Source organism: Pinus tabuliformis, chromosome 8 (assembly GCF_031772625.1).
Source record: "Pinus tabuliformis cultivar Carrire ecotype Pingquan chromosome 8, CPIR1, whole genome shotgun sequence".
Lineage (NCBI taxonomy): Eukaryota > Viridiplantae > Streptophyta > Pinopsida > Pinales > Pinaceae > Pinus > Pinus tabuliformis.
Genome location: NC_142294.1, coordinates 500,564,764 through 500,582,407, shown reverse-complemented (window position 1 = coordinate 500,582,407; position 17,644 = coordinate 500,564,764). Strand labels below are relative to the sequence as shown.

At 38.6% G+C, this 17,644-nt stretch overlaps 2 protein-coding genes across 2 annotated transcripts in view; one reads left to right on the top strand and one right to left on the bottom strand.

Moving 5' to 3' along the window:
* Positions 1–17,644, bottom strand: part of PRXIIF (peroxiredoxin IIF) — a 72,548-nt gene that overhangs the window by 3,104 nt on the left and 51,800 nt on the right. The window lies entirely within an intron of this gene.
* On the top strand, positions 2,254–3,074 carry LOC149236285 (uncharacterized). The gene is made up of 2 exons (XM_089372363.1): positions 2,254–2,702; positions 2,846–3,074. The coding sequence occupies exons 1-2, from the start codon at positions 2,254–2,256 to the stop codon at positions 3,057–3,059; spliced, it is 663 nt and encodes a 220-aa protein (XP_089228489.1). The 3' UTR covers positions 3,060–3,074.

Genomic DNA, 17,644 nt, shown 5'->3' with positions numbered 1-17,644 from the left:
TAAAGAGGGCACTGGAAAATGATAGACAGCAATTCATAGGCAGATATCAACAGTCTACAGGCACACAGATCGAGGATCTTAAGGGGACTGCAGGCATTGAACAACAATTTCACCCTTTCTCAACAGATTTCAATCATATTAACAAAGAATGGAGCACTTGACTGGTGACTATCATCATTTTCTTTGTTTTTATGGACGATCTAAAATGAAATCCCAATGCCTAGTGTTCACTGCAAATTTTTTCAGGTGTCCAAGATAGTTGCAGCCTACAAATCTGTTACTATCCTGTTAGAGTCTTGTGGCAACTGCAGACACTGGACAACAAATTCACCCTTTCTCAATGGATTTAAATCAGATTAACAAAGAATAGAGCACTTCACTTATCATCATTTTCTTTGCTTTTATGGAGGATCTAAAATAAAATCCCAATGCCTAGTATTCTACTGCGATTTTTTTCAGGTGTCCAAGATAGTTGCAGCCTACAAGTCCATGACTATCCCTGTTAGAGTCTTGCGGCGGCTGCAGACATTGGACAACAATTTCACCCTTTCTCAAGGGATTTCAATCAGATTAACAAAGAATAGAGTATTTCACCGATGACTATCATCATTTTATTTGTTTTTATGGAGGATCTAAAATGAAATCCCAATGCATAGTGTTCTACTGCAATTTTTTCCTGGTGTCCAGGATAGTTGCAGCCTGCAAGTCCATGGCTATCCCGGTTAGAGTCTTGTAGCTATTTTTGGGCAATATTCAGCAGGCTCCAGCTTTTCATTACCAGTGTACCAGTTCTGCTGCCTCAGTAACCAAGTATGACTACCAGAAATCTTATAAGTTCTGTAGGCTCTTCTTTTCCCTATTATTTTCAATGATAATGGTAAGCATCATCAATTTAGTCATTTTTATAGAGGATTTAACATGAATTCCAAATGCATAGTGTTCTATTGCAAATTTTTTGGGTTGTGCAGGATAACTGCAAGTCCGTGACTATCCCTGTTAAAGTCTTAGATGTGATTTATGGACAATACTCTGCTCAATACAACTTACCACTACCAGTCTACCAGCTCTGCTCTGTCTCAGAACCCGAGTATGACTACCAGGGTCCGGTTCTAACAATCTACCAGTTTTGTAGGTTCTCTTTTCCCCTATATTTTTCAATGATAGATGCAGTATGTAGTCTACATCATCAATTTCAGTCTTTTACAAATTGCAGTTTAACATTTTAACTCTAAATTTGCATCATTGCAAATCAAAAGTCATACAGAAAATCAAATGTTGCCTCAAAAACGTGGAAACATGTCCTGAAGGATGGATAAGACCTTGGTACCTCTTATATGGGCATAAATTCAATGGGTCCTGAACAAGAGCAGCGGACCACCTCCTCAGTATCATTAATGGTATCAGAGATGGTGTGGAAGGATGCAAAGCAATATCTCTAGAGCAGAAAGAGGTAGTGGAAGAAAAAATTTGACAAGTCAAAAGCAGAAAGTGGAAAAAAAACAACGGGGCAACAAATTCAGAGGGACATAGTTGTGTCTTCTTCAACCCCCATTCCTTCTTTTTTTCCCAAACATCAGTGACACAAGTAGTTCCATCCAAACAAAAAAGGTGGACCAGCAACATTGAAAACGTTTTGGAAACATGTACAGAAACAACAGGTTGATGATGCTACCCCTGAATTTTTAAATGCAGGTGCAATCCATTTAATATGGCCAGAAGCCCATATTGTCAAAATGCATTCAAAAGAGATGTTGAGTTTGGCAAGGGTTATTTTCCTCCTGGATCTGAACCTTCAAGGACCATTCTTCTGCTAAAGAAAACAAAGAAAAGAGTAACAAACAGATTAGCTGATATCAAAGAGTCTTGGAAATTTACAGGTTTCACAATTATTATCGAGAGTATTGGAAACTTACAGGATGCACAATTATTATCAAAGAGTCTTGGAATCTTACTGGTTGCACAATATTTCGAATAGTTGATCAGATATATCTCATCAACCATTAATTAATGTACTGGTCTATTGCCCTCGAGAGGTAGTATGTTTTAAGCATAGTTTTAAAAACCGGCCACAAAAACCAGTTACCGGTCAAACCGGCCGGTTAGATAGCTGGCCGGTCCGAACCGGCCTAATAAACCCGGTCAGCTCCCTTCTGTGCCCAAAATCTGGCCCTAACCGGTCAAAACCGGCCGGTTTAGGACTGAACCGGCCGGTTTGTATCAAACCGGCCGGTTCCGTCCTAAACCGGCCGGTTTATGGACAACACATTGGTGGGAGCGAGGACAAGCCTGCAAATGAATTTCACTCGTGGCAGCAGTCTTGCTTTTGTGAATGCGCGCCTACAGTTGGTCAAAAAACCAGGGAACCCGCTTAAGTTAAAGATTTTTTCACCTGCGACTTTGAGAAAGACCCTTCCCTTTGATACTCTACCAACTAATGTATCTGACAGAGATGGGTCTTTAAAATTGGATCCTTTGGAGGAGGAAACTTTGATTACTACTTCTGTGCCACGAGTGAAAGTCACAGTAAACATGTTTGTTATCACCATTCTTTACGAGTCATCTGGAGCAATTCATTTCTTTCCTCTTCTACGGGTGTATCTGGACAGTGCTGAAAGCGTGGTACAAGTTAGTTCTCACAAGTTTAGGATTATCAGTACATTTAAAATCGGCCTTGAGAGCTATGAAGCTCAGACTGATAATTGGTAAGTATTTTAAATTTGAAGAGATCAATAGTGGTTTTTTTATTTACAATTTTTCTTAGTATGATCTTCAAGCATAGCACAATTTACAGTTCTGAATTATGGTAGAGAAAAAGGATTGCTATAATGTTGGGTTTACTCCGCAGGATGGAAATGCTGCAAAAGGTTGAGATTTGCATTATCTATCGTGCCCGCCTTGTATCGATTGAAGAAAAGGATTTTGTATTTAAAAAACCACTTATTTCCTTTTACTCTATTTTAAAACAGGTTGATTGTTCATGCATTGAGTATATCATTATGCTCTTGTTTTCAAACTGTTTTGATAATCTCATCTTTCATTGCCAAAGTATTAGTCACTGAATGTAGAACTTGTTTAGTCTTCATGTAGTGCTGGATTAATATTTCATCATTGACCCTGACATCAAATGGAACAATATCACTGCAGGTAGAATCTATTGCACTCGGTGCCATTTTGATATATTCACCTTTGCATGGTATATAAATGAGCAAACTTTGCATATTTTGTCTCTATTGGCTTGGAATCATGGTTTTACATCTTAAAAATAGTTTTGTTTCATTAAAAATTAATTATTTAATGTATTTTTTAAAAACCGGTTCGTTTAGACCAAACCAGTCCCGGTTAGACCGGTTCCGGTCGGTAAACCGGTTCATCATTAGGTGGACCGGTCCGGTCACCGGTTCCGGTTTTAAAAACTATGGTTTTAAGGCAGTTGATGCAATGGATTAGGTGAAGACATCGGAATATATTTTCTGAATTTTGGAACAATCAATTCGTGAAGTTGGGGAGGAAATTGTGGTCGAGATTGTTACAAATGATGCCACAACTATAGCAGTGCTGGAAAGATGACAATATAAGGTACCAAATCATTTATTGGACCCCTTGAGTGGCTCAGTGCATGCATTTATTGTTGTGCAATCTAGCCAAATTTCCATGGATCAATGAGAAATACAAAGGGGAAAAACAGTTGCAAACTTCAACATTGACCATCATCCCACTTCAATCTTTGTGTAGGAAAAATGCATCTACAGAATTGTTGTTACCTTGTGATACACAATTCACCAAATTTTATATTAATCCAAAAAGAGTTGTTGAGGAAAGGAAAAAAAACTGAAGATCTGTTTTCTGCAGTAATGAGTGGGAGAAATCTCACCCTCCAAAAGAATCGAAGGGAAAGAACATAGAAAGAATCATTCAAGCAATGACGTTTGGGAAAACAATGCCAAGTTTTTAAATGTGTTCCAATTATTGACGTGCTCTGCATGGTTGTTGATGTTGACACACCCTCTATGGGTTTTGTTTATGAGCGCATGAATCATTGCAAATAAGCTATTGCAAATGCTTTTGATAACACGGAAGATGATTACAGGGAGATGTGGGAGGTAGTTGATAAAAGATGAAAGATGATGCATAGCCTTTTACATGTAGCAGTGTGATATTTAAACCCTATATTGTTTGGGCTAACAGGACATAATAATAGAGACATCATGAATGGAATTTATGAAGCTATTGAGAAGATGATTCCAGATCCATCTATCGCACCTTCAGTTAGAACACAGCATATGCCATATAAGTTACAAGAAGGGATATTTGGAAGCAAATCAGTGAAGAATGATAAGATCAGAAGTTCTCGAGCATTATTGTGTGAATTTTACACAACAGAAGCACCAGATTGCAACATTTTTGCAATTTGTGTCTTGACCCGGGATCAGAAGTTCTCAAGCATTATTGTGTGAATTTTACACAACAGAAGCACCAGATTGCAACATTTTTGCAATTTGTGTCTTGACCCGGGGATCAAGTGCATCAGCATGTGAAAGGCTCTCTGAAGCAACTTCAGTCATATTCACTCCAAGAAAAGAAATATGCTCTGACTTGGAAGATTTGAAGACCTTGTTTATGTTTGCAGTAATTTGCACTTGGCGTTAAACAATGTGACCAAACGTTCATCCAATTCCTCTTCTCTGTGAACCAAACTTGCTCTGGATGCATTAGAAAATCGCGATGATTTCAATATTGAGTAGTGAATTTAAAGGAGATCATGCTTCTAGTGGCTTCAGTACCCCTAGTGCAACAATGCGAGTGGTGAGCCCAATGGAGATCATGGTTCTAGTGGCTTCACTACCCCAAGTGCTCTTGATGATTTAGAAATTTTCGAGGTAACAAGTAGGCCAGAAGAACATCAAGAATAAAACTAGTTTTCCTTTGGGAATATCAATTTTGTAAAACATTTCAACATTATGGTTCATAGACATATTTAAATTTTAAATGGTACATCGTATTATTGAGATGTATGATTAATGTTGCCATGTAATTTTCATTTTTATCATATATGTTTAATCAGCACATGGAATTTTATTGTATATATTGTTAAATCTCGACATTTTCGAATTTATATAGTTTCTCAAACTTGTGCCAAATTTTATTACATAATTCTGCTGCTGCATTGTTGAATTTTTACAGAAATTTAACATCCCTGAACTCCAACACAAACTCGAACCAAGCAACTTCTATGCCTTCCTTAAATATCCTTTCCTATCCATCCTGTCAAAACCAGATAACAGTCCCTTGGTTTGAAATCCTCTATGTAGTTCTCAAAGGCACCAGTAAACTATAGAAGCCTTGATGAGATTCTGGAGCTCTCTCTCTCCATGCCTATTCTGGTTGTGCAAAGGGACCTGTTGATCACTGGAGTGGCACCTGATGATTATATGAAGACTCCATGCCCAAGGATGATCCAGAGGACACTTGTACCATCAGATATCATCAGTCAACAGAGTTTTTTAACTCTACTTCTATCTTTTCATCATCTTTCTTGTACCCAGATTCCACACCCTACGGGTAATTGTAATAAGTGATACTAGTAGTGATGATTTTTTGAGTCTGTAATAGGACTAGGATGTTGGGACTCGATCAGCAAACAAGTACACCTTGGAGTGTTTTTTTAATCTGATTAATTATCCCTTCTTTTTCAGAGGGAGAGAATTTTCTAGGTTTTTTCACTCATTTTTACCCCAAAGCCGGAGTGACGGTTTGAAGGTTGAGCCCCTAACACATCTCAGTGTCTAGAATTGATGTATATTACCATACTAGATCATACAAAAAAAATCAAGGAATTTGGCTAGGTCTAAGTAGGATTTTTTAATTATTTTCTACGTAATTATGTAAATAAGTGGCCTTAGGAAATGTTTGGGGCGTGTGACTACTCAAAATTCATCCTTAGAGGCCCAACATTATCCTAGGACCCACTTTGGGGGTCAAAAAAATGACTTATAGTCCCTCAAAAGCCGATTTTTCAAATGATAATAGCAAAAATCAGAAAATAATCAAAAAATGAATAATTGGAAAAATTTATAAATTTTTCCAAAGTCAAAATAAGTCAAATTTTGACACGGAAATTATGTGGAGAGTCAAGGGTGATGTGGCAAGCATGTGGGACCCACCTCATAAGGTACAACAAGCTCAAGTCAAAAATTCAAGTCAAAGCAAGTCAAAAGGATGGTCAAAGGCATCACGTAAGGTGCATGAAGTGCTACGTATGGCTAATAATTTACATGTGATTTAATTCAAATATAATGGATTTGATTTAAGCCAAAGTCTTATGTTAAAAGTGTGAGTGGGGAGTGGACCCCACCTCACCCTCCTACTCTATGTATGGGCAATTAAAAGAGAAATATGCACATGCCATAAATGTCAAAGGTTTCAAACGCAGCAAGGGAAATCAACGGAGGGCAAACGTTTATGAAAAATTTATGGTAAATGTTTCTCCAAAGTATAGTAATTGTACACGGATCAACTCAACGCAGCAGTCAAAAGGGACAGCGTGGCCAAGTAAGACAAGTCTTGTCCCCCACTAATCCGTTGCCAGCCAATCAGAAAGTTAAGTGCCAGTTAAGAGGCTTGAATTGCCTTTGTTACAGCTCGATTCATCAGAGATCTACGCAGATTTGGAGGGTTGAATTAAGTGTGAGATATTTCAGATTTAGTGGAGTATGTCTCCACTTTGGTCTCCATGTTGCTCCACCTAGTAGTAGTCACTTATCACACAGCCTCACACTTGTAATCTGCCAGCTGATAAAGACTCCTACGCAGTCAAGGAACAGTCCACAGATTTCTCACGTTGACACATCAGTTCAGCTCAGATTTGCAAGGGATATGTGTCTTTTTACTCCAAGTTTTTCACACATGACTCACTCCACTTCAAGCTAAAGAATATGCTGCCACTAGAGAAGAATCAGTGTTGATTCTCAAGGAGGAATACATAGGCCAACAAGGCTCTATTGACTGCCAGCTACAGGATTACAAAACAGTCATATCAGCCACTTGTACAAATTCGTTTTTACATTGGGATTGTCATCAAGTTACACTTGTCATTTCATTTTTCATTGGGATTGGCTCCCATAGTTCTATTTAAATGAGCCTTTGGCTCTCATATTGTATCTTTAGAACGAGCTGTTGGGCTTGCGGAGACTCTGCTGGATTTTGTATTCATCTTTCATATAATAAAAGAGACTTTGGGGTACTATTGTGTTGGTGTTCTCCTTCCATTTTTTGAGGTGATGTTATTTCAATTTTTGTGCTTTACATTCTACATGTATGTTGGATTATGCTAGTTATCATTTTGCCACTTGTTTGGATTAACATATGCAAGCTATCTTGTATGGTTTTTGCGTTAGAGAAATACTCTAGGAAGAGGAGCACTAGAAGATTTTTGGTGAAATCTCTAGCCTTCTCCTCCATTGTATAATCTAATCCCTTATGATCGCTGACATCTGTTTCCAAATATGTAGAGATCTTTAGATTTGATTGAAGGATTTACTTGGACGTGGGGTAGCTCTCCAATAGACAAACTAACTCCCAAGATCAAGAATAGACGGACCCAATTCGTTTGCCTCAAGGATCTCATCAAACGATTTTAAAAGAGGAAGTTTCCTTTCCAATAGCTTATTAAGATCACATAAATTTAAATTAAATGTTTTTCTTGATCAATATCTTGTGCTTTCAAGGATTTTATTTGCTACCTAGAGCATTCTTTTAACTAGACAAGTATGGAGTTCTACTTGCATGTCTTGATCTTGTTCTTGTACACTAATTGTAGATTATCATTTCGACTATTTAATGTCATCTTTGTCTCCATTTCAGGGTTGCTTTGCTTTCAATTTTTGAAACATTCTACTTTTGTTTTAAGCAAAATGCAATTTCATTTCTTAAGGAGAAAATACTTGGAAGGCACTAGTTGTTTATGTATTTCATGCTTATCTTATGATGGTTATTGCTCATATCAGTTTTTGCTTATAAATTTTAAATAAATAATCTATTTAACTCTAACAATTCTCCTAGAAACTCACATCTCTTTTTAACTAAACTTTTCATTAGGGGCCACCCCCCTTAGCTAACCTAGGAGATAGCTTAAACGGAGAGAGAAGGGATTTAGTGTGACAGCCCCTTCTCTGAGTTCCCTGCCACCAACCACACCTTGTGGGGTTGAAGGCTTTTCTCACTGACTTGTAGGTAGGTGTAGGCGGCAAGGTCAACAGGACCACTTGGCTTCTTTGGATAGTTTGTCCAAAGGGAGTGGACCCTATAATTTAAGAACAAGGGGGGTCCTCTTTCATTAGATATTGGTCCTTTGAGAGGTTTGGGGGTGGACAGGTTTATAGAACTGGGAGCCATGGGTGGAAAGAAAATCCATTTTGAGACAAGCCAAAGAGAGGGACGTTAAGGAAATAAATCAAGGTTGATAGAAATTCATTATTGGAGCCCTTAGAGCAAGCCACAACCCTGCTAGAGTTTCCCAATGAAGTTTTTTTCTCAACAAAAATTGGCCCTGTTGACCACTCTGTGTCAACTACCCTATAGCAGTGCACATTTTTTTCAAAGCATTCCATCATGTTCGAGCAGTGAGACATCCAGAGATCATCATTATTATTCAGCATTTTTGTCAAAATTGTAAACCCAAATTCTGCAGCCCTGTGGGCCATTATGTAAAAATGATTCTAGTATGTTTATAAAGCCATGTAACACACCTAGGTAAGCTTAAGAATTTTCAGCAAAGAGTTCCACTCTAGGAGTTTTTTAACCTCAACTAATTATTTGTGTTTTTCCTAAACATCAAATAATTAGCAGAGTTTTTCTCCCAAGCGTACCCCAAAGCTAAAGTTGGGACTCGATGGTGATGTCTTAGGTGAGTCCTAGTGTATAGAGTCGATGTAAATTATCATGCTAGATCATGTCTTGAGTCTCGCAAAATTTGGTTATGTCTAGAGGTCATAATTTTTAATTGTCAAATTTCCCCTTCCAGCGGGATTTTCATGTAAAATTTGATGTAAAAGATGTAAAATGTGTTGTCTATAGAAGTTATAGGTGGTATGAGTAATCATAATTAGACCTCATCGCCTAAAATTTCTATTTAGACATACTTTGAGGGTGGAAAATGTGTTTAAACCCCCTAGATTCATTATTTTTATTTTCCAGCAAAAAATGGCAAAAAATCAACCAGAAATTAGTCAAAAAATTAAAATGAGAGAAAATAAAAATTCACTCGAAGTGGAAAAATGATTTTTTGGAAAAAGTGCACTTTCTTGTGGAAGGTTAAATGTGAAGGACTCATTTCCAAGGAGAAAATTCCCACAAAATAATTCGTTGGACCCGCTGAAATCGATTTTTTTTTGTTGATTTGGTTAAATTGAATGAGGGAATTTCAAGAAAAGAAAATTTGAAAAATACTTTGTGGTCCTCCATCAAGAGAAAAAAAATTATCTTTCTAGGAAAATCAAATTAATGGACCAAACTGGTTAAGTGAATGGGGATTTTTCAATGAGAAAAATTCAAAAAAAAATATTTATCAAATTCGAATTTTTTTCTTTCAGATCAAGGGTCTCAATTAAATTTTGGCATGGATCAAGCTTCAGCTAGCTGTTCGAATTTGTGCACTTTGTTGGACCTAGCCATTTTCCACTTTGAGAGAGAACTAGAACTCTCATTTTTTCTATATAAGGAAGCTTTTAGCTCTTCATTCTTAACTTTGATCTTCAGATCAAAAGGCAAGCTCTGGGCTAAGGAAGCTCTATGTACTTTTTTATTTTCTGAGAAATAAAGCAAAAGTCTTTGGGGTGAAAGCTAGGGTGTTGTTCTTCAGTTTTTATGGCCATGTTTTCTTAATAATGTTCTTAATGTTCTACGGAATTAAATCTTAACAGTTGTTATTTCATTATCCAGTTGTGGATTAACTATTTGCACAGGTATCTTGCAATAGTTATTGGGTTTAGAGAAACATTTTAATTCAATTGATCTAGCAGGTATATTTAGATCTTGAGATTTATTTTGTTATCTAACCTCTATTGATCTAACAATTCAAACTTAAGCGTGTAGAAATATTTCTAATCTTCAGATATTAGGCGTGAGGGGAAGTATTTGGTTGAACCAGCCAACTCCCAAGACATAGAAGTTGAAGAACCCATAGTTTGTGGGTCAAAGACTTATCTAACAATTATATTTTGCAGGGGTTTTCTTGGCTTTGGCTTGTGACTATATTTATTTTCAATCTATTTTCTCATATTAAAGTGCTTAATTGAATAGATCTGGTATCAAGGGCTACTATTTTGCTACTTGAGGAATGTAGCTGAACTCATATTCCCTCAAGCTAGCTATTGTATATTTGTAAATAGACTCTCTCTTGTAAATAAATCTAGCTATTGTATATTTGTAAATAGACCTCTCTTGTAAATAGATCTAGCTAGAAATTTTTCAATGAGAAAAATTCAAAAAAAAAAAAAAAAAATCGACCATGATGAAAGCCTTCTTCAACAAATTCGAATTTTTTTCCTCCAGATCAAGAGTCACGATTAAATTTTGGCATGGATCAAGCTTCAACTAGTTGTTCTCTAGGATCAAGTCAAATCCGTGCACTTCGTTGGAACTAGCCATTTTCGACTTGGAGAGAGATCTATAACTCTCATTTTTTCTATATAAGGAAGCTTTTAGCCTCATTTGTAACTTTGACCTTCGGATCAAAAGGAAAGCTCTTGGTTAAGGAAGCTCTATGTACTTTTTTATTTTCTAAGCAATAAAGCAAAAGTCTTTGGGGGTGAAAGCTATGGTGTTGTTCTTCAGTTTTTATGGTAATGTTTTCTGAATAATGTTCTTAACTACTGAATAAAATCTTAACAGTTGTTATTTCATTAGCCAATTGTGGATTAACTATTTGCACAGGTATCTTGGATTAGTTATTGGGTTTAGAGAAACATTTTAATTCAATTGATCTAGCAGGTATCTCTAGATCTTGAGATTTATTTTGTTATCGAACCTATATTGATCTAACAATTCGATCTTAAGTGTGTAGAAATCTCTCTAATATTCAGATATTGGGCGTAAGGGGAAGTCTTTAGTTGGACCAGCGAACTCCCAAGACATAGAAGTTGAAGAACCCATAGCACTTATCTAACGATTATATTTTGCAAGGGTTTTCTTGGCTTTAGCTTGTGACAATATTTATTTTCAATCTATTTTCTCATATTAAAGTGCTTAATTGAATAATCTAGTATCTAGGGCTACTATTTTTCTACTTGAGGAATGGAGTTGGACTCGTATTCGCTCAAGCTAGCTATTGTATATTTGTAAATAGACTCTCTCTTGTAAATAGATCTAGCTATATATTTGCATTCATCTTATACATATATTTTGTTGCGTTTTACTCATTTTTGTTTGCAAATATGAAGGATAATGTGAGGCTTTCTCTAATGAATTGTTTGTAGGCATTTTGAAAGGACAGCGAAATTTTTGAGGGCCAAACCCTCCTCCATATTTGCAGCCTGGTTATCAACTTATTTTTTGGAGAGTCGCAAGCCTATAATATAGCTTTCTTTGAAACCACAAGCCTTTAAGGTTTACTTTTTCTCTTAATCAAAATTTTCCTGAGGGTTTATTGACATAAAAAAATTGTCATTTTTTTCTAAGGTTGTTCTAACATTGGTTTATATTGCAAACCTTGGATCAAAAATTTTTGAAGGTCACAACCCATTTTTAGCTTTAGAAGCCGAGATCTATTGATATACAAGCATATTGAAGGTTTTAATTTTTTTTAGGGTTAATCTAGCATAGCCACAAGGTTTAAAGGGCCTGCTCTATTCATTTAAATTCTATTTTATCTAACCCCCGATCGGGGTGACGGAGTGGGTAATCAATGTAATAATGGATGTCAGGGGCCAAGAGGTGAGAGGACTGCCTACCACTGCCCACATGCTTATACCGCAGGGCGTGGTGGCGTCCCGCATGTCTGCAGCGACGTCAGAAGGGAGAAGTGGCATTTGGTACGCAGGTAAGAGAAGAGGTGGTAAGGACGGCTGCGTAAGGTGGATGGGATGGCAGGTAGGTAAGGCAAAGTATGAGAGGGAGCGTAGAGAAGGGAGGATGGATAGATTGCAGGGCAGCAGGAGAACGAGAGCGGAGGACCAGCCATACTCGCATTCAACAAGCAGGCATAGCAACCACGGGTATGTTAACTGTTTTCTTTCTGTAATTAGTAAAGGAAAGTCCAGCATGCCGGGTGGGGGAAGAGAATTGTGCCCTGTCAGGAAGGAAATACCACGGGGAGAGATTATGCTGAGCAGAAAGAGAGCAAAAACAGTGAGGAAGAGTGGCCCTTTAGCTCTGCGTCGCTGCTGGTCAGGCTTGAGGGCATAGAAGCTAATAGGGAGTGGCGCATTTTGCTCAAGGAAAAGGCTAGTGAGGCTAGAGAGGATTTTATCCAGGTGGAATGGAGGATTGAGGGTCCAGCGAAGTTCTTCAAGCTGAATTTCTGGGTAGATAAGGGGAGATATGGCAGCAGAGAAGAGCAATCCTGGGAGGGGCAGCTGGGCAGGAAGCTAAGCAAGGAATGGGTGGCATGCAAAGGCAGTAGCGCTGCGAGGGTAGGGAGTGGCGATGGCATGCAAGGCAGGGGGAGGGAGGAGAGTCTCAGCGCGAAGCTCCCTTTGCACGCTTTACCGGGGTCGAACAGGGAATGGGTTAGCCTGAGGGACCTCAATGCGGGAGGAAGGGACAGTGGAGGAGTGACCGAGACCATGTTGGGTCTGACCGAGGGGCAGGATGGGTTGAGCAGGGAGAAGGTGAAGCCCACCCCTGTTTCACCTGAATGCCTGGGAGCAACGGAGTGTGGGCAGAGGGGAGTCAGTGACGGAGAACAGAAACTCCACGAGGCAATCGGCATTTGGACTGGTAATGGTTTTATTATCCTGACATTGAACTGTGATCACTGTGAACAGGTAGTAGACAACTGTGACATGGCGCGTCCAGCCAGAGGAAGAGGACGAGGAAAATCTGGTCCTCATTCAAAGGACCCGGGAACCTCGGAACAGAGGAAAGGGAGAAGATCCATAGACGAGATTGTCAGGGAGGCAGTGAAAGCATATAAGGAAGGAACAGATGTAGGGATCCGCAAAACTATAGAAGAAATGGAGGACCGAATTATGGAAGAGGACTCCGAGGACGAAATGGAGGAATGGAAAGAACACATTCCAGATCCTGGGAACACCAGAGGGAGACTATCCCAATTCAAACTGACCTTGCATCTGTATTGGCTCATGAAAAGATTGGTAGGAAAAGCAATGGAACAAGTGTCCATGGGGATGGCTCTGATCATTAGAGACATGCCAGACTACAAAAAGGACCTGCAAACTATCCAGTTTCAGCTCTGCAAGCAGGACATTAGACTGGATCGTATCCAGCGACACATTCCATGCATTATCGAAATGACACCAGCACCTGGAGATTCAGCTGAAGATCCAGCGACAGTTGTGTCAAAGCCGGAAAACCTCAAAGAATAGCTGAGCACAATGATAGCTCAGGTTTTTTTTTTTTTTGCGGCTAGCTTTCTTTTACATGCATGCTTATGGTATCTAAGACTATCGATTGGTTCTTAAATAGTTATGTATATATTGCTTGGGTAGAAACACTGATAACTTATCGTTTTTGGATGGCTTACAATATGCATCGGTGGCCAACAGACTTGGTTTCCCACTGGGCAAGTTGAGGCCACCTATTAACTGTATGTGGTTTCAGTTTGTTTATATATAAATAGAAAAGGAGGATCTACCTAAGCTTACAAAAAAAAAAATCTATTTTATCTAACCCTTGATTGCAGAAGTATACGAATTATTTAGAAAGGGCTTTGATTAATTATTTTTGGAGACAAATTTTCATTTATTAACCCTGATCCATTTGCAAAATTTTTACTAAGCCGCAAAGGGTTTTAGAGGCTATTTTCTCTAGGTCGTAAGCCTAGAAGGGTTTAGTTTCTCTTGTATAAATTATTTCACCAATCCTCCTTTGTTTCTTGCAGATATTTTATTATAATTTTTGGAAGTATTTGGCAAAGTTTCAGTGGTCTAACCTTGTAATTTTTTGCTAGGGCCAAAAGCTTCTTTGGAGGCCTCTTTTCCTCATTGTCGTGAGCCTAACAGGCTTGTTCTTTCACTAGTGCCAAAGGCCTTTGGATCTGAAGTGTTTTAATTAATTGCATAATTTTTGGAAGGCTTCAAGCCTTGAAACCCTAACGAGAAGTTCCCTTCAAATTTTAGTCAACTTAAAGCTAAAATTTTAATCACTTTTGGATTTGGCCGAAAGCAATTGGGCCTTATTTCTCCTCTAGGCTGAGAGCACTTGTATCACTGGTGTGAGGTTTATTTTGGGGCTAACTTTTTGATTTTGCAGGAGACATCTTCAATGAAATTCAATCCCTTCCTATTACAAAAACTCTTCACATCTTTTAGAACTTTCAAATTTTCCACTGGTCTTTTGTCTCTTAGACCGAGAGTAGGGGTAAGCTCTCTTTCTTTTTCAAAGGGTTGTTGTTGATCAGTGATTTGGAGCAAAGGTTTTTCTTTTTTGAATACCATTCACTTGTTGCCCCTTGTTATCTCCTTATAACTTGGAGATTATCTTATTGTTGTGTGTGTAGAGATTTATCATTCGCAAATTCTCTTCAAAGATTGTTAAAATTGGCAACTAGGTCCAAACTCCATGTGGGTCATCTTATTAATGGCAGCTGATATTTTTCTTGGATCCCTCTCATCGTGAGGTGTAGGATTGATCTAAAGATCATCCGATTCCAATAAGTATTCATGGAGATATGAATTTATTAGTGTTATGGGACAATTCGTCAAGGTCAGCCAACAACCAAATAAACCCCACTTGTGCTCAACGTTTTAGTATAAATAGGAGAGGTCTTCAAGTCATTTAACACTCATCTCTTGTGATCTCACTCTCCACTTGTTTGGGTTTTTGGTGGAAGGGGAGGTCTAGAGGAGATGCCTTCTACGCAGCCCTAAAGGAGAAGTCTTGGACGTGCCCTAGCCGCAGTCAAGAAGGGCAGTGAAGTGTAAGCCCTCAATGCAGCCAAGGAAAGGCTCTCTAGTCTAAGGGAGCTTCAACACAAATCTAAGGAATCCTAGATGGAGCCCTAGCCGCAGTAAAAGAGGCCTTCACACAGCTGAAGGTAAAGCCCTCATATGTTGTCCCAAATGCCCTAACCGCAGGTCATGAAGGGACCCTAATTTGTTGTCTCAAGAGCAAGAAGAGAACCTTGATCTGCACAATCCTTAAAGGTTCTAATACGCTGTCATAATGGAGACTCTAGGAGAAGAGTCCTATACACTGGAAGTGCAGTGAGGAGATCTGGCCACAGGCAAAAGGGAGATGAATTACGTTGTCATAATGAAGCCCTCAAACAGTTAGGAAGAAATCTAAACGTAGGGCTAAAGGGAGATGCCCTAACTGTTGTTTCAAAGCACAGTCATAAGCCCTAAACACTGTCAAGAAGAGGTGACCTTAATACGCAGTGAAGGGTGACAAAGAAGCCCTTGTTCGCTGTAATAAGGTGTCTTAAATACGCTATCATTAAAGGCCTCAATCCGCAATTGAGGATGACTGTTCTAGGAAGCCCTTGTTGTTTCACAGCTAGAGGATGATCTGCAGCTTTAGGAGGATGGTCATAAGCAATACTAACAGTTGGTTGTTGTCTAGAAAGAAGCCTTACATAGTCACCTAGCTGTTATTGCTGAAGGTGACAGCAGGGCCATGTTTGGGTATGATATGTTGGGCAAAAGTATCCAATGAGGAGGAACTATGAGGCTGTTGCTTGAAGGCTGATTGGATCACTGTATGAAGGGACAAGGTTACAATCAACTGCTGGGCTAGGCCGCAGGCCATAGCCAACAGTTGGAGGCCTCCTTAAGTGCTGCGTTCAGACCCTATAAGGCAAGGTAGTCACCTAGCTGTTATTGCTGAAGGTGACAGCAGGGCCATGTTTGGGTATGATATGTTGGGCAAAAGTATCCAATGAGGAGGAACTATGAGGCTGTTGCTTGAAGGCTGATTGGATCACTGTATGAAGGGACAAGGTTACAATCAACTGCTGGGCTAGGCCGCAGGCCATAGCCAACAGTTGGAGGCCTCCTTAAGTGCTGCGTTCAGACCTTATAAGGCAAGGTATCGTTGGAGTAAATATGTGCAGGCAAGCTGCAGTCAATAGATGGACTGTGGGGTTGATTTAGAATGTTGTAGCTCACAGTGTTTGTGCTCTATTCAGTGTCCAGGTCTGCTATGAAATGCTTTAGTGCTATTAGCTTACACAAGTTGCTAGATGGGCAGACCTAACATGATCAATAAAGCAGCAAAGGAGGAAGAGCGTTATAGAAGGAAAGCTTCAGTATTCTGGGCAAGTGGTTGAGCTGCTCTAGGCTTATCATTTGTTGCATTCTGTTATCTTCATGGTGAAGATCTCTGATGTCTAATCTCTTATCTTGTCAATTCAAAGTGTTGACTTCTGATGTATATGTACTATCTCTCTCTGCTGAACTATTGAAGAACATATAAGAAGAATTGATCAAGGGTTTCCCCACATTGGGGTTTGTCCCTGGCTAGCGCCACATTTTGTGTCCTCTTGTCTTGGCTTGTCTTCTACGATTGATGTTTATGTTCTATCTGCAGTTTACCTTAATGCTGATGTGATTGCTAATCTCGAAAAGATATTGAGCTAACTATGAAAATTGAAATAAATTGCTTTAAGCATAGAACATACCTAAAATTAACAAAGATCTTTAGAGCCCTTCTCTTTGTCAAAGGGTCTCTCTTGTAGCTTCTATTAATAAAAGCTTTTCTTATCTTCAGGGAGCTTGGGACCTTGATCCCTTGGTATCCTTTTTCTCCTTATTTAAAAGGGATAATTAACTAACTTGCTAACTCACTAATTTAAATCTCTTATTAACCCATATCACATCTCTTGCATTTGTTAATTATTGCATCCTAGATCTAGCATCTTGCATCATCTAACTAGCTTTGATCTAAATTGCATTTGAAATATCTTGTCTTGTTTCACTTGCTATTGATGATCTAAAGTATTTTTCCTATTTCTTGTTAGCAATCTCATCTGCCATCTATTAGTTGTGTTTACGTCATATAACTTTCACTTAAGTGAAGATCATTCTTAAGAAACACACCTAAAAGCATTTTTGAGTTATTGTTAACACATCTAATTCTAATTGTCATCCACTGCATATCTTTGTTTCATCGAGTAACTATTATTGCTTCATTGGTTATTGTCATAAGTTAATAATCTTGTGCTCAAAGTACTTACCTCAATATTTCCATTACAAGCACATTGACATTTTATTTTGAGGCATCTTGATATAATTATATCATCATTTGCATATTAGAGTTAGATTTGCATTCTTAAAATTTACCTCCAAGCATAAGCTTGGTTGAATAAAGAGATAGGACAACCTTCTCCATATCTCAATCTAAGAGCTAGACCCTTACTCAACGATCAAAATATGTGACATTGCAATTCGCTTGCGGCCAAGTCCCTTGTAGGAATGGAGGCACTTGGGTCGTTAGAAGTCTTGGGTAGGTATCATTAATGAGGCCCTAA